The 19,091-nt window shown below is 29.6% G+C and overlaps 1 protein-coding gene across 1 annotated transcript; it reads left to right on the top strand.

Annotated features, from left to right (window-relative positions):
• The first annotated feature begins 4,326 nt into the window (after positions 1-4,326).
• On the top strand, positions 4,327-18,712 carry LOC131846920 (cuticle protein 8-like). The gene is made up of 4 exons (XM_059196337.1): positions 4,327-4,491; positions 7,394-7,490; positions 17,356-17,601; positions 18,191-18,712. The coding sequence occupies exons 1-4, from the start codon at positions 4,339-4,341 to the stop codon at positions 18,277-18,279; spliced, it is 585 nt and encodes a 194-aa protein (XP_059052320.1). The 5' UTR covers positions 4,327-4,338; the 3' UTR covers positions 18,280-18,712.
• The last annotated feature ends 379 nt before the right edge of the window (positions 18,713-19,091 follow it).

The following is a 19,091-nucleotide window of genomic DNA, read 5'->3' as shown; positions in this document are numbered from 1 at the left end:
TTGGGTCAAAGTCAAATACATTATAATTTTCGATTATCAATATTAAGCATTACATTTATTTGACATACAGTCATTAAATACAAATGTGGTATATACCTGCTATGGAGTATCTCCTACAACTACTATTTAGTTCTGTATATTTATGTGTAGATATAATAAATGATGTTTTCGTTAATATTTAATGGATTTAGTTGGTTATATTTTCAATCGTCAATATTTATATTATATATATTTAGTTTCGATTGATATTCCGTTTGCATGTACATATTAAAATGTATTTGTAAAATAGTGTATTGGATACAATTTAGTCCCGATACTGCATCACGCATCACCCACCACCCTATACAGATGTTCATATAAATTCACCGTGAAATTTCACCCACCACATTCGAAGCAACTCAGTTGATACGATTGCAGTTTGTATTCTCGATCAACCCAGCACCGGTTGTGTTGTGATTACATAAAACTAGTGTTTGTTTTTTATATCAACAACGAAAATGGCATTAAAGGTAAGATCAATGTGTAATGAGATTAAGAATGATTTTTATTTCTTGAATATAGTTTAAAATTTAGTAGATTACTTTGATGTTATTAATTACATTTTTTTTTTATTTCAATACTATATAAACTAATGGAGTTGAATAATATATAATGAAAATATATGACCAACATATAACTGCAATATTACTACAACGAAAATCTACATGATTTCTGCTTTATATACCTGTATACTGAACCATGTTTAATAATTTTACGACAATAACCTAGAGTCTGTAGGGTAATATATATTTTATTACTGATTCATTAAATTATTATTGAAATTAGGTAATCAAGAATTGTTTTTAAAAAGTCGTGATTAATGGTAGTTGTTACTGATATCAATATAATATGCCGTTTCGTATTATTAATTTATTTTGGAAATATTTAATAGAAGTTTTCTATAAAATTGTTAATTAACAGCCAAGCAAGTTTGTAAGTAGAGTCCATCACAACTTGGATCCTAGTTATCTTTGTCACAATGTGCTTGGTTATTTATACTGATCCAAATATATATATTAATCTCTACATACAAATACATCATTATATATTTTATATAATTATATTTAATTATTATTTCAATATCTTATAAGTTTATTAGTCAAATTTAAATGTCAGATAAATTATGAATTTTCCAAAAACTTGTGATATGTAGTAAAATTTGTACTATATGTGAAATTTTACCAATGAATTTATGGAATATTTATATATATGCACAGTCTGTGCAGAACTAGGATGTAATATTATGTAGATATTTTGGTGTCCAAAATTAGTGACTGATTTCATTTTTCGCTCCAGTTATAGTAATTATAGTCGTACTACGTACTCACTGTAGCGTTTTGTTCAAAAACTACAATGAATTCCAATGAAAATGGAGTAGATACATGTTGAAATATCAACTATTACGTGTACATATATAATACTACATACATTACCTAATTCTTTATTGGCTTGGTAATAGTATGAACTTTACATGAAACAATCAGATACGTATCTACTAAATATTCTCAATATATGTAAATCTGTATATATCTCTATCATTTAATGTTGTAATATAATTACTGATTGATATTAAATTAGTACTAACACAGATAATATATGGTACCACAGATAATATAATTAGTACTAATAAGTGAATGGAACTATAATAATTAGAAACAATTGGTTTTATGGGACTAACTCACAGTGGAATTCTTGATACGAACAATGTTACAATTAAACAATGAGATCGATACGTCTGCGGTTGAACAAAGGGATGTTTTTACATGATCACAGTAACTTTCATTACGCTAGTTATAATAGTTACGTGAATTGTTTTTTGTCGACTATTATTTGAACTCACTTTTGTTTTCACTTGAACTATAATTGAGCATTCTCATGTTATGTTTTGGATCTGCGAATTTTTTTTGTATTTTTTATTGGATGATAATGTATTGGAGCACCCACTGTATTAATGGTATACGCTGAGTGGGCACCAGTCCAGTTAGTCCATTGTGACGAGTTCAATCCCAATATAACCACAATGGTTTCCATTACGAGTACTGTCCCCCATGGATTGATTAGCTTGTAGATCGAAAGGTTCTTAGTTAATTAAGAATTTAATCATTATGTATTATTTTGATAGTAACAATATGGTAATAATGTTTAACAGTATAATTTACTTTGTTATTAAACTATACAATTACTTAAATTTTTTACTAGATATACTATGCTTAAATATTTAATTTATTTCTTGGCGAGATGTCTTGCAAAATTCTTTAACTTTCTTCTTAAACGCAGCTTGTTTACTTCTATTAGTATCTATAACTATTTAACGACCTTATTTTTTTTAAATAATGTTAATAGTAATGTATATATATCACGGAACGCAGCAAATTCTCTAAATGAAATGCCTGACATGGTATATTATTTAGAATCAGGTAATAATGAAATGTAAGTAACGTGGATATCTGTAATTTTGTTACTGCACTTTACAGCAATTATTAATTTAAAGTTTACGTGAATAACTATCCTTCCTTTAGCTATTACTAATTAATGATACTTGATTGGAGGCAGTATGTGTTAGCAATTACTTGATATTTTAATGACTGGAATATAAATACAATGCAGCCAAAATAATGAACCCATAGATGGAAAGTGGCAACCCTGACTGCTATGGATGGTCCTAAATGTACTTTTGTAGTACCTGAAGGATATATATTGAACTTATCTATGCCTATAATATTGTGGTTATATTATCGTTGTTGAGTTTAGTTGGCATAATATCATACCTATAAACTAGATGAATGTAGTTGTTGTTTTCTGTGACTTCGAATAAGTTGCTTGAGATAAATTGAAACCGATGTCCGTCCTTGTGATGCAATTAGTCGTTTAGTTGAGAAAATGTATTAAATAGTCAGAGAGATACATTGTTGTATTTATAATATTAAGACGGATAGTATGGATTTTATGCAAGTTCAATGTTCACTTATAAATCTTATAAAACATTATTATCTGCTGTCTTACAAGTTACAACAATTATTTTTATCAGAATATTAGTCTTACAAGCAAGTCAGGTGCATTAAATAAGGAAAAGATAAAATTTGAGTATAGAAAAAAATACCTACTTAAACTTTTGTATGACAATTTAAAGTATTACGAATGGCATCTGAAATGATAGTAGTTAAATTTTATCATAATAAAGAGCTCGTTTCACTTTATAAGGAAGTAATCAAGCAATATAGTATCAATCAATTACCTCTTGCATAGTAAGTTTTTCTTAGAGCAATTACGACGATAATCTATTATGGTTCATTCATTGCCGGGGTATGAAATTATAACGTGCTATGTATAATTAAATTCTTCGATAAAAATCACTTTCTGTTGTAATATCAATACTCTAACTAAATTCATTACTTTTACTATTAGTTTATACCCACAGTTTTTAATTAAATGCGACATATACAATAAAATATATATATAGATAAAAATGGGGGTTTCCTCTTATACATGTTAATATTTTGAATGAAGGTAAGGTAAGGTAGGTTTAGAATTATTAGTAGATATTTAGAATGATTAATAATAGGTTAATGCCGATTTTGTGTGTTGATCTAAATTACGACTGAGTTATGGTAATGATAATAACTGATGAAGATAGAGAATTACATCTGCTATAACATATCTATGTGCTGATTTTTATTATATATAGTCACTAATCATACATGCACAATCTTAAAGTTAGTGTTTCATTTTACATTTATTATGACGCCAATATATTCTTAGGTTTTATTTTTGGAATGGAATGTATATTGTTTAGTGCACATACAAAAAGAGTGGTGAAATGGGAATAAAGAAAACACATATAAATAAGGAAAACTGTTAAAACGTCTAAAACTTAATAATAACAAGAAAAGTAATATATAAAAAACTTTCTTTAACCGACTTTCTACTTTAATGTTATTTAGAATATGTAAATGTGTTAAAAATAAAATCAGACTATTAAGTAATAAGTACCATATTTACTTAAATAATTTATATTATTTGGAAGATAATATATGATTTTTTTCTAACGGTAACGTATTTTATAAATACAACTATTTGCTTTTCGATTGGATATATTTAGGAAAATAAATTGCGTATAATTAATAAAATTTCAGTTCAGTTTGACAGAGGTAAATAAATAAGTAATAATCGGTTATCTTGAAGTGGACAATATATGTGTTATAGAAAGGAAATTTAAAATTGATTATGATAATAAATCATGCTTTAAAAGTCATTGACCTTATAATATGTTTTAATTTCCAGCTGGCATTGCTTGCACTAATGTTCGTGGCGTGTGCGCATGGCAGGCTATTTGCATTCCTGAGACCTGCCCACAAGGCAGACTCGCAGGCCGCCGCTGCTGTAGTGCATTCTCAGCCGAGAATAGGATATGAACATCATCACATATCGGACGACCAGCATATTGATTATTATGTAAGCTTATAGATTTTAAAACACAAGGAAATTAATAACTGTCAGGATTATTATCCCAGAAGTGGTAGTCATCAGATGCGGTATCAATAGTCGATGTCGTGGTGAACACAACATTTGTCATGCTCACATTTTGCTAGATTAATTTTTGGTATGTTATCGGTGTCTCACAGGGGAGTCTGTTTTAAATGGATGATAATGATCAGGCCAGTTTATTGTGATGAATTTACCAGGAATTAATCATAAAGGTTTCTAGAGTGACCGAGTGAAGGTCGACATCATACATTGCTAACAGTTTCCCTTGTTATTTCTTATTCTCAATTACTAATCTCCCCTTCCGCTCATTGGAGAGTGAATCACAGATATAAATTACCATATTTTTTTTATAATCAGGTTTGAACTCTTAAATGTGAGTTGGTATAATCGCATATAACATAATATTACATAGTATAACTAAGTACTAGGCAACACCACTCATTTAAATAATTGAATAAATAAAGTTGGATGTGCATATTATATTTATTTACATCGAATTTACAGTTCTCAAGTTTGGGATACTTGACTTACTACAGACTATTTGTGAATGTTTATTTTTACACAATGTTTAGTTCCTATTAGAAATCAATTATATATAGTATTACAAATATAATTTTATCTACTCTGCAATGAAGTTTACACGAGTTATATTCAATTTACGAGTAGGTATTTGATATGTTCCATTCCACAGAGCATTGTAACTTGACTGTTGGCTTGAGCAATACGTTGCACTTTCATAGCCACTTTCCTCTTCAAACTCGGCTTTTTACTTAAAACAGCATATTATTACCGGATTAACATGTAATTGTTATCAATACTATTTATATATCCTGGATAATAAAAGTATATTTATTATTAGGCACTAAGTAAACTGTATATATTTCAATTCTTATGTTAAATAAAATCGTTATTTACAAAATTAAATGTGCATGAATCTCTTTCGATTCGAAACTACGTATGAGGCTGTACTTATAGTTTATTTCTTTTATACACAATTATATATTATAGTAATGCAACTTTTTCTATGTGGTTATCAACACTTTTAACTTATAAGAAAACATCTATAATATCTCGTAGTGGAGCATTCATTCATTCACAATTTAAGAGACGCACTCTTGTCAGTAGAGCTCTAGCTATTTTCCATTAATCTTATTATTTGCTGATAGGACACGACTCCAACTTTCTCCTTGATCTACTTAATATAGCTGTGTCTTTATAATCTCCTTCCCCTCTTTCCTTGTATTCAAAATTATAATTATACACATAAATGATATATTAGTCTATGTTGTATTTGTATATTAATGAGCTTCCGAATTGCCTTACGAGTATGTGCAGTATGTTTCGATCTGTGAATAGCGTTGAGGCTGAGTCCACATTACATTACATTATTGGCGTCGAAACATCGGACGTTCTTTGATAATATAATCATGGTAAATATCTCGTTTATCTAATGAGTATAATTATAAACAACTGTGAAAAATGTAACACAGTAATTATAATTATAATAGTATTATTATAATTTTATGAAGTGAGAATTTGAAGAAACTATTTCCAGCGCAAGATTCCGCTTGTTGACATATTCAATGCATTGCGTGTGATACTTTCGTGTATGGTACAAGATATAGATGGAAATAATTAGTGATTTGTGAATTACATGTTTTTGGATGTATAATAATAGTAGCTCTTTATGCACAGATAAACATCTGTGTAAAAGAGAAAGACCTTGTGCTCTGTCTATATGTTTAAGATTAAAAGCAGGATATTAAAATAAATGCAAATATCCACATCAATCCATAACTTCGTCTGTATTTCTAGAGGACAAGATTTGCCTATATCCATCCTAATAAAATCTAATCTTATCATAATACAACCTATCTTCACGCTAAATATAATTTAGATCCATTTAGCCGTTATGTCGTGAAAAGGTATTAAACACAAAAATACATATTTTCGCATTTTATTAATAGTATGAATAAAAAGTAATACAAATGAGAAACAAAATCGAAGGTACTCGTCCTTTAATTTTGTCTTTTCATTTATAAAATAACAATGTTACTTGTATCATTGTTGCCAATTGCTACAGGCGAACTAAGTTTGACTATCGCTCTCAGTTCGTAACTTACTATAATTCCGTAACAAAAAACCATTACGCAAGCGCAATGCATGCTGTGAAGATAAACGGTTTCACTACACGTAATAGAGTAATTTACGACGATGCAACTTTAGTTTTTGTGTGTACATGTTACGTCTCAAATTGATAAAGCAAATTTTGTTGCAATGAACTTCTTGTTAATATCTGGTTACTCATTATTACGCTATACACATTGTTATTATTAATTCATTAAAAGAAATTTTCAATAAAACGAAAAGTTATATTTTGATCTTCATCATAAAATTATTCATTATAATTTGGAACGCAGGTAGATTTTTAGTATTAACTGATATGACAATATTATCTAAAGGTAATCTTACAATTTATCAATAAATATCACCTGTCTGACATATTATAGATTACATATAGAAAACAAATTCAACCGCCCTCTATAGGTCTGCGATAATCTCAAAAACTACTGAACAGATTTTCATTCGGCTTTCGTTCACTAATAGAGTGACTTCTGTAGAAGGTCTAGGTGTATAATTCGTAAAGGTTTTGTCATTTAATTGATATAAGTGTACGAAACTGAAGCGGATCGCTTCGATATATACTTATAAAAAATGGTATTAATTTTGAATAATAATAATAGTATTAATACACAAATATGTCTTAATTGTCTTCCCTGTTACTATTACTGATTCTATAAACTACTAATAATATAGAATGTTGCATTTAAAGTTCTACTCATATTTACATTATAATGTTTACTTCCAGGCATATCCTAAGTATGTATTCAAGTACGGAGTGAACGACTTCCACACTGGCGACATTAAAACCCACCACGAGAGCCGAGACGGTGATGTCGTAAAAGGTAATTAAATATTAGTTTCACTGTACTTCCTACGAACGTTTCCTGCTTTCGTACTCAAGATAACCTTTTGTTTGTAAATCTCGCTTTGTCTCAACACAATATTGACAAGAAGATTTTTGTTTTATTCGATTGTCGGGTATTTATGACCTTACATTCCTCTTAAATTTAACATTTTATTTTATAAATATGTTTACGAACTATTTTCATTGAAATTATTGGACATAAGGCGCCAGGTTTAGCTATTATCATAAATTATTTATTAAAATAATAAGGAAGTATAAAATAAATATTATTGATCGCACAATGGTCGAAAATATAGATTATAAATATAAATTTTAAAAATTAATCTAATTTTTAAATTATAACATTATTGTGTTTCTATTATTGACTGACTGTTTACAGTTTTGTTTAAAAAAGAGTACATATATAATAATAATAATAATCGCGGACAATTCACACAGTGCAGCGTCGTCTAGTGCCAAGCCAATCAACATTTGTATTATGGGTACTAGACAAGTAACAGAAATACTGAGGTGCACTTTCTTAGAAATAAAACATCCAGACCAAAACAATAATTTGATTTTAAAATGCATACTGTATTTCGTGATATACTTAGTAAATTGCATACAATTTCAGGTCAATACACAGTTGTGGAGCCCGATGGTTCAATCCGTACTGTGGACTACACCGCAGACAAACACAATGGTTTCAACGCCGTTGTTCACAAGACTGCCCCCATATCGCCCCACGAGGCAGCACTCTTAAAACACTGAATTAGAAACATACCCTCCTATTTTAATACTGTTATATGTAATAACTTCAAGCGATTACTTTAATTTGAAAATGACGTAAAAGGAACGTTTTTTATCTGCAACTACTCTTTGTTTGGTCTCAAATTAAAATTTTCTGCCATTGGTCATTATTTAATGTCATAGTTCATCAATTGACGTTATTATTAAATAAATTAGGTACTATCAATATTTTCAATTAAAAATGTAATCTTATTATCAATTTGATGATTTATCACGTCATTACAAGTGAACTGTAAGAAAGAATTCGATTATTCTTGAATCCTATTACAGATTATTTCTTTTTACAATGGCATTTAATCGAATTTTAAAAATAGTTGATTTCGTTTTAAAATAAGCCATTCTACGTTATTTAGTTATAATCTATTTAATATTAGAATAATAAGATGTTGTTGAAAGATTGCTGAACTCAAGTTTATGAAAGTTCACAGTCTTGTTGTTTTTATTATTTTATCGTTTCTGTTATGCCTGTAGTTATTTATTCATAACTGTTAGAACTCGTACCTGATCTTAATTTTAAACTTTGTTTATATTTTAATTAGCTTTAAAGATTATGCTGTTATTGGTTTTGTAATTGATGTTATTGTCAATAAAACTGACTAAAATATTGAATAGTTTTATTTTGAATTTAATGCTTTTGTAAAATCCATTGATATGTATGTTAGTAAAGTTATACAAATATGAAAGAAAGCTACATGATATTATGAAACATTTACACATAACATACATTGATGTTATGAAAATCACGGGATTATACCGTGTTTTGTTTCTTTTTATTGAATTTACTATATTTCTCCAGTGTTATAACCAGTGATGATCACCAATAAATTGAAAAATAGGGGGTTGTTAGTAAATTATAGACAGTCACAGTTGTCCACCTTCATACCTCTTCGTTTTTGACAAAACTTTGATTAACGACGAGTTTGTTGTAAGTCGTTCGAAATCAGTGGGGCATTATTTCATAGAACGGATTTTTGCTTAGTACGGACATTGCATAAACGATTATCTGATCTGTTCTCGAAACTAAAATTTAAAAGTAAATATCTACACTAGCTAAGTATTACAAGTACAGCTGCCAAACCACACATGTGGCTCGTTTAATTAAATTAAATAGTTTTTAAAATTTTACATTAATATTCAAAATTACTGTTGATGAATTCTAAAATGACAAGATTAAAATAAATTGTATCAACAATCTATAACAAATTAATAAGTGTAAGATTCTGCCTAAAGCAAGATACATGTTTTATTTTCCTCCATTGTCGACAGATGGCAGATAGCCAATTAATGGTTATAAAAAAAACAAATAATGTTATGTTTATATTAGAGAAACATTTTAAAAGTATTTAGATAATGATTAAGACGGCGTGGTTAATTTACTTATAAAAAAGGTGGCAGCTCTAATTTAGAAAAATTAAATTTTTCTATTTAATCAACGATATCTAAAATACATTTATATAATAATATCTACGACAAACATGCCACACTTACCTCTATTTAGTATTTTGCAGATAGAGTCATAAGTGTCTAATATATTTAATAAAGATCTAGTGCATTTAGACATATGCTATTACTTTTTTATTATCCGATATTTGTTTGCTTTTTTTTAACATATCATTTGTAGGTTACTTATAATATAATAATAATATAATATAATAATCTCAGTACAATTCACACAGCGCCATCTAGACCCAAGTTAAGCTAGCTAAAGCTTGTGTTATGGGTACTAGACAACTGATACAAATACATAGATTTTTTTTTTCGTAAATACATACATATTATACATAGAAAATACCCAGACCCACACAAACAATTATACTCATGAATACAAATGTTTGTGCCGTGCGAGGTGCGAACCCGCGACCATCGGACGTAAAGCGGTGTACTAAACCACTAGACCACCGAGGTCATTAATTAAAACAGTCATTTAATAGTAAATGGAATCAAATAGACAGAGACACTCATTATTGTGAGTATGATTTCGACTTTGGAACTAATTTAAACAAAATGTTCTTTTTCTATGTTTGGTTCTATTTATAAGTACCATTATTTTAATAGGCTTGCATACTCTAAATAAGTGTAATGGAATACTCTAAATTCAAAATTAAGTTTATTTATTAACTAGTCTTAAAATATTATTTCAAGATCAAGTCAACTTGGGAAGGACATAACTAAATCAATGTTAATTGTATATGCAATTAAGCGCCATGGTATGTTCAAAGGTCAGTATAAAATCTCAAGATTATATCTGTAGCACCTATTCTTAAACGGCGTTTTGTTATGAATCGAAATAAATTGTAAGAAACATGTTTTTGTAGATTTCAATCTGCATACAATGTTCCTTCCTACATTGATATGGCAAAGGATGCAATTAAGTTTTACGTACTATAGGTGTCCAGAATTGTTTCACATTGTTTTTTGAAAATTCTAACTAATGTCTAATATAAATATTAATAACGCGATGAAGCTTGGTTGTCCTAGAAACCCTAGTGGTGTAGTTATTGTAGTTCTTGGTGTATTCGTCATGATTGTGTGATTGACATGGCTACAGTTTTTTTACCATCTTACTCTGGTGTTCCAGCAGAGTAAGCTCAGAACGGTACGCTATTCCATTATTATCCATCAAAAAACTGTAAAAGAATGTTAATTGAAGTTTTATCTCCTAAGGTCTTAATTGCTCAAATAGTCGTTAAGGAATTTTGTATAAATGTAATATCTGTGTATAAAAGAGAAAGATTATTTATTTTTTATCCCCTTTAATACTTATAACGGATAATTCACACAACGCCATCTAGTCCCATGCTAAGCAGAGCTTCTCTTGCGGGTTTTATGTAAATATGTATAGAAAAGACTCAGAAAGATACAAACAATTATACTCATGAATATAAGTGTTTGTACCGCACAAGGAATCGAACTCCCGACCATTGGAAATAAAGCGGTGTGCTATACACCTAGACCACGAAGCCGCCAAATTAAAATAATGTTTAATTGAAAATCTTATGTAATTAATCATTTGTATAAATATGTTTAGTTCCGGGACGCATCTAATTGATAATCTCCGAATAATCGTTTGTGTAGTAAGTGGAAGTAAGTATTTGGTAAGCGGACTGGCTATTGTTCCTATGTCTCAGGATGCAGACACTCTCATACAATGCACAGTATTTGACGGAACTGATGTTGTTTGGTTACTACAATGATCGCTGTTAGTTACGCTTGGCTTACTTCTGTATTTTTAAGACTTTGAATATATATTATTTACATCTAAAAGAAAAACATTACTTGCACTGAATCAAATTATTGGTAAATTTCAGCAAACGTTTTTAAAAGATTGCTACCAATATTGTTGGAGAAAAAGTGTTCAATTTCTGCAATGCGTATGGTATGAATATCATTGTAGATATATCAAACATGTATAATTGTAATACTTAGAATAAGGATACTGGTCCATCAAGACCAACATCCTTAACGTGAGGAGCCCATTCAAAACAGAAAGAACTTTTCCCGCATATTTCATAAGTAGCACTTGGAAATTGTTTAACAGAGGCAAACAATTTCTTAAAAAGTTACTTAGGGATTTTTAGAAAAAAACCCTGAATTGAGAATAAGCCGTGTATTTTGTGCATATAAATATATAATCGTTATGGATATATATAAAAAAGGTTGCATTGCGTCTGTCTATAAGTATACTCAAAAACTACTGATCGGATTTTCTTGCGGTTTTCATCGGACTTTCATCCATAAACAAAGATATGATTTCTGAAGACGAATGATAAATTTAGATGTAGCATTCATTAAGGTTGAATAAATTGGTTGAAATATTCATACGAAGGTGAGGCTACACGAAAACAATAATATTTTCGAATTAATAACATTGGCGGTGATATGTATATAAATCATTTAGGTTAGATTCAAAAAGTTATATAGACAGATACGTTATGTTTAAGTGCATCGACTTATTTTCTGATGGGTGAAGGACTATAAACAATAGATACAAGATTGTCCCACGATACTATCACGGTACATAGGTAGAACTAATACGCACGCGTGTTACATAGTGTGCTGTCATACAGACGTGAAAAACAGTATATATGAGATTACTGTGAATTCATACGAATTTATTTTTTTAAAACAAACCTATACGCGATAGGTTTATCTTACAAAAATAAAATTTACCTGTTAATACATAATTCATTAAGCAATAAGAATAAAATATACTAATATAAGAAATATGACGTTAATACAATGGCCTGGAAATACATTTAAGGTTAATAAATGTAATTATAGGTGGCATACTCAAAGACATGCCGAGGATATTTAGGTGTAGTTATGATTGGAAAGGTAGTCCACATGATCGACAGTGATATACGTAATGTGTAGGTATGAACATAATTATGTTTCTCTAACTTATAATAATTATTGTATTTAAAAAAGGAATAGGGAAAATGAATACAATTGATATACAACAACGAATATGTTGTTGTAAGTGGTAATTACAAAGAAAATAGTTAGAAAGAATGAAGAAAAATCATACGATTAGGGACGAAAAGGTCTATGGGGACAGAAAGAAAGGATAGAAAAGAAATGGCACAATAATAGCTTAATCATAAAATGCAGGTAACGTTATTATACCTGCTTTATGTTACTTTATAATTAAAATTAAACCATCAACTAATATGCTTCACAAAGCATATTAGTTTGTGGTTTTTTATATATCACGTATAAGTTCGAGTAGTAAATTTTCTTACATGCTGACATTTGAAATTCTGGTTATTATTAGTGACATTATTAATTATGTGGAAATCTAAAGTACAGTGTCATTCATTAATAAATTTATACAAAAGTGTAATCTACTAACTCTATGATTTTAGATTAGATCCTTCTTGCATTTTATGTTTTTAAATCAAGGACAGAGAGGAATTGAAAAGAAACCCACTCAAAATTGGTATGCTAAGCACTTCCTTACAAACTGAGATGAGATCATAATATTTCAATTTATGGCATAACTATATCTTTACATGGCTTCCATAAAATTAATGTCACAATCTAATCTACATAGCGCGGGTATTGTGGCGTGCGAAACTTTTCTCAATTAGTCGTTGCCGGTACTAGTGATGTCCATTAATATTGCTATATTTTATCGAGATACGTTCTTTTATTTTAATACTTCTGTTTTAAAAGAATAAGAATATATAATGACTACCTTCCTGAATATACTAACATCCTATATTACACTATGTTTACGCCGATCCCAAATGAATTTGATAAGGGAGAAGCAGATGATAATAATATCTTATAAACATTATCTAAATAAAAAAATCTCTTTATTTTATGCTTATAGCTCTTTGCTAGCATTTTGTAGAAATTATTTAGCAGTCAAAATTGGTCTGCAAGAATCGCATGTGTATGAATAATAAAAACACTATAGGTACCTGCCAAAGTACTAATGTTGATCTCAAAATATACACTTGTTAATGTAATTGAAATATACATATATTTCGATTACATTAATAAGTGTATAACTATGATAATAATACGGACGTATCTTGTTAATTTAAAATTTGCTTTTAGCTGAATTGGAAAGAGCTAGGTTAGCTAAGGTTAATATAATTCTTATCGATCTATTCACCGAATTAGAGTTATACAGTATTAAAAATGTTTAAGTAATAAAAAAAAACTTTAATTTGTTAATGTATCGCGTGAAAATCATGTGAATATACACATCACTAGTAAGCACCTAAGGAAACTTAATTTTCGGAAGCTAACTCCGCCTATCAAGGTTGGCACTCACTGGCAAATAAGGCCATTTATAAATGCCTGTGAACCCTCTATTGTGTTATTCTGGGAACAGACATCAGGTGCAATAGACGTGTTAGCCCTTTCAGTGTTGTGATCAAATATGGGGAGGTACCAGTGTTTGTTAGTTTTAGCTATAGTGAGTGCAGTACAGACGAAACAGAAGATTCCTGTATATGGTCCGGGATACGAAGGATATAAGGATCATTATGTACGTATTTTAATCTATACTAATACGATAAAGGATATATCTAAAAAATCAATAATTACTTTTAAAAAATGTATCAGTTACAGAATCTTACATAATCAGCGATTAATATAGCTAATAATTTATTAAAACAGTAATTAACTATCTCTGCAACAAGTGCATCCATGTGCTACATATATATGTAGCAAAGAAGTGTCTTTAGTATTTTATTAAAGAGATATTAAATACTAAATCAATATAAATTATTTATTTCATATACTTTCATACTATCTAATAAAACCTATACTATCATTTTAAATTATCCCGTAATGTTTCTTATTACCAGTAAACAATTAGACTAACTATTAAATTGATATTTTGTATTTCTTGCCACACACAAGGTTCTTTATGGCTAGATGTTATTTACAGTTTAAATACGTAACTACAACGGAGCTTTTGATTACTTGTATGTGCATTGGGTATTTCCAGAATATGCACAGAGTGACACTAACTGTAGATAGGTTGCTTGTAATCTTGTACTTGTCGGGGACAAGCTTATATATGTAGACTTGAGACAATAGATATATTTAATCAAATACTAATTATATTATATTAGATTAGATAAATCTAATTGTATCAGATAAATATATAACAGCTCTTGTCATATTTATATGAAATATTTTATTTTACTTCTAATATATATAATGTAATTTACACAGGATAGATCTAAACTAGATACCGATAAACTCAAAAAGGCATAAATTAAAATCGGTTTTGGATTGGAAACATAATGTTCATGTATAAAATATAAAAATAGTAATATAATCGGCGCCTTATTTTTTTGGGAATTTAGGGATGTCTACTTTCATTATATAAATACATGTGCAACTATGAAAATATTTTAGGATCACCCCAAATATGCATTCAACTATGGTGTAGCAGATCATAGCACGGGAGATGTGAAATCACAGCATGAAACCAGAGATGGAGATGTAGTTAAAGGTAAGTTAAGTTATTAAGTTTACCGCCTCGGTGGTCTAGCGGATTTGGCTCACCGCTTTACTTCGGATCGTCTCGGGTTCGATTCCTCGCACGGTACAAATATGTGTTTTATGTTAAATACATACATAATATACATAGAGTATATTATGTATGTATTTACAAAAAATATATATCTAAGTATTTATATTAGTTTTCTAAAAAAGTTCTGCTTACCTTGGGACTAGATGATGTTCTATGAATTGTGTATGGGCATTATTAAGTTAATTTATAGGACAAATGAGATAATATTAACATATTAATAATATATTTTGACTACGAAGATACTACCAATTATATATATGCTTAGTTAGGACACATTATGGCACTGCCTATTCATAATCACAAACAATCATCATCTATCATACAGATCGACCTAAAGTTGGTACATTTCAGTCAGGCTGAGTATATCTTGTGAATTGTCTTTGACAAATAGAATAGTTTCCTATAATTACATCCGTGCGAAAATTAAGATAATAAATATTTCCATAGACAATAATTCTAGATATTAGATAAAGATGTGAAACACGTATTCTTAATTTAAGATTCGGTTATTTTGTTGAAGTTGAGTATTCCTACATTGATTGACGGCTTCGTTGGCCTCTCGTTTTAGCACAGCACATTATTTCCGATGGTAGCGTGTTCGATTCCACGAATGAAATAATTCAATAGTTAATTAAACATATGTATATAAATACAATAAGGCGGCCTTATTGTTGAAGGCAATCTTTTTAAGACAATCTCAGGGAATCAGGTAGAATTGTAGAATATAGTATGTGACTTCATTTGCCACATTTAATCTCAATATTGAATTATTTATTCAATTAGTATATTGGCACAGTACATAATACTTTTAAGATAGATGCCTCTTAAATAAACCAAAGTATTATGCTGTTTTTATTATCCGGTTACGCAACACGTGTTATTGTATGCACTGTGGGTGATTAAATCTTTGTGCCTATTCGTTAATAGCTTGCATTGTTGTTTGTTGCACTACGCCAAGTTATGTCGCTGTTGAATAAGATGCTAAGGAAAAAAAACAACACAACACAAAGTAAGTGGTGCTTTTGTACAGTTGGTGGAATACCAAAATTTCATATTTGAACTGTGACATTGTAGCTTATTTACAATTAGTATTGTTGTGTAGTACCTTGGTCAGGCAATTTATATAGATATAAACTTTAAATGGCCCAAAGCAATGCATACCTCATGTGTTATTCATGGGCGGTATCTATATTTTAGATTTTTATAGCATTTATATCTAAGATATAAAATAGTCGGAGTATTATGCTGTTCTATTATCAATGTAAATGTTTGCTTGGCGCTTTAAATGGTTAAATAATCAGAACGAACGGATTATAACTAATATTTGGCAGGAAGAAGAATGTTGCGCATTCTTTATTGTGTTTTGCAAAGGATACCGTTATTAAAACCCAGTATAAAATAGATTTTTTTTATGGATGATAATGGATTGGTGGTCCAGCCTGCGCTAGCGGTTTACGCTGGCGGGGCACCAGTGGAGGATGATAAGATGAGCATGAGGTCAGGTCAGTTAGCCCATCGTGACAAATTCACCATGAATTTATCATCTCCACGCGGTTCCAAGGGGGAACCGCGTGGAGGTCAACCTGACATGGTACATTGCTAGCAACAAGATCAGCAGTCCACATTACTAACCATCCTCTTCCCCCAGTATAAAATAGGTTTTTTTTTTGTGGATGATAATGGAATGGTGCACCCGCCCGCGCTAACGGTTTACGCTGGCGGGGCATCAGTGGAGGATGATAAGATGAGCATGAGGTCAGGTCAGTTAGCCCATCGTGACAGATTCACCAGGAATTTAACACGATGGTTTCCAGGGGGAACCGCGTGGAGGTCGACCTGACATGGTACATTGCTAGCAATGGGGTTATCAATCCACATTACCAACAATCCCCTTCCCCCCTATAAAATAGGTTAAACGTTTCTACAAAGCATAAGTATGGCCATTCTATATAGTATTACATTAAAATAAGCAGTACGCTTTCCTATTTTACAGGTCAGTATTCCTTAGTCGAACCAGATGGTTCAGTTAGAACTGTGGACTATACTGCGGATCCTGTACATGGTTTCAATGCAGTTGTATCTAAGACTGGACCCAGCGTACATGCTCCACCACCACCACCACGTGTTCTCCCACAGATCAAGCCTGTGGTACAATATGTAACTAAACCCATACCTGTACCTGTGGAGTTGCCGCAAAATATTTTTATGCCACGAATATATCCATCGGGATCACCTTTCTGTAAGTCTGTCATTTTTGGTATAAAACTTGTTTCATTATTTATTGAATGTTCTATAATTATACTCAAGTAATTCCATAAACAATGTACAAAATATGTATATTTAGTCCATTATATTCAAAACTATTCACACAAAACTTAAAAGGACATAAAATAGTATATGTATAATATGCTTAAAACGCAATGCCAAATTTCTTAAATATTTTACTTCATCAAAATACTATTCAAAAGTGCTTGTATTAAGTAATAATTTTGTTAAAGAAATAGAAATAGAGATTATTTCTATTTATTTAATATTACTCAGATATCCATGAGGTATGAATATGAAGAGCAATTCATGTTTTATCTTCTTATTTCTATTATTTTGTAATAATAATATTGTGTAATAATATATTATTCTATTTTGTTGTAATTATCTATTACACATATGTTATAAAAAAAAGTAAAACAATACCTTGTGTTTTGATTCGATGGATTTAGGAAAGTATTGTTATAGCTAATGATGGTTACGAAATACACAAATGTATTGTATGTCTGAGTATTAGTTGTACCTAATTGTTGATTATTATTTACAATGGTATTTATTTTCAGTGTTCCCCAAGGCCGTACCACAATTTCCGGACTACGATGGATTTGATGTCGACAGCCCTTTTTCCATACCACCTGGAAGTTTTTATTAATTTATTTTTATGATATGCAAATAATTTATTAATTTAGTTCTAGATGTAATGTACTATTGGACTCAATTATTTAATGCATATTGTATAATAATTATATAATTTTTAGTGCCAAGTTTATATTACATTTAATTACATACATACATTGTTATGTATCTCAATTATTGATGTTATTTTCAGACAGTACTGTTATTGAATAATACTCGAATACTCAAAGTACTTAATTAATAAAACTATTTAGGAGTATATAGGAAATGACAATATTTTTTTTATGCAAATATTCATTTCTATAAGGTCTTCCTGCATTTTTGTGTCTATTTATGCACTTTAAGTGCATGCATTTGTTTTTTATTAATATTATGTGGTCAGTATTACACAAAAGAGGTTTTGAGAATATACTCGTATATAAATTATTAGAAGGTGAATTATAAATCAAATTAATACAAAATAAATGTACCCTTTTATGTAACGAACATTATCCATTTCTTTATATTTTTGTTATTTTTTATTATTATGTATGTAATATTTAAATGTTATGAAGCGAAAACTATTTAATAGAAACCACATGTTTATTATTTTAAAAGAATATTACGTATGTTTATTATTAGGTATCAGGAACCTACGTTACTGTCAATTATATCAAAAAAGAATATATATATTGTAATATAGTGTATTGTATATACATACATAATGATATTAAGGTTACAGCGGTATTAAATGACAAAATGAAAGGAGAAATAGTATTTTTTTATTAAATGTCCAATTTTAGCTATCACTTAGGAAGCCTTAAAGTGATTTAATATACATACATCACC

This window comes from Achroia grisella, unplaced genomic scaffold, assembly GCF_030625045.1.
Source record: "Achroia grisella isolate CSIRO2021 unplaced genomic scaffold, CSIRO_AGI_Agris_v1 utg515, whole genome shotgun sequence".
Lineage (NCBI taxonomy): Eukaryota > Metazoa > Arthropoda > Insecta > Lepidoptera > Pyralidae > Achroia > Achroia grisella.
The sequence above is the reverse complement of the archived record's forward strand: the minus strand, read 5'-3'. Positions and strand labels throughout refer to the sequence as shown.

Coding starts and splice junctions, on each gene's coding strand:
- LOC131846920 (XM_059196337.1), top strand. CDS start 4,339: ATGTTCGTGGCGTGTGCGCATGGCAGGCTATTTGCATTCCTGAGACCT. Junction 4,492..7,393: donor ACCAGCATATTGATTATTAT/GTAAGCTTATAG, acceptor GTTTACTTCCAG/GCATATCCTAAGTATGTATT. Junction 17,602..18,190: donor TCCATCGGGATCACCTTTCT/GTAAGTCTGTCA, acceptor ATTTATTTTCAG/TGTTCCCCAAGGCCGTACCA.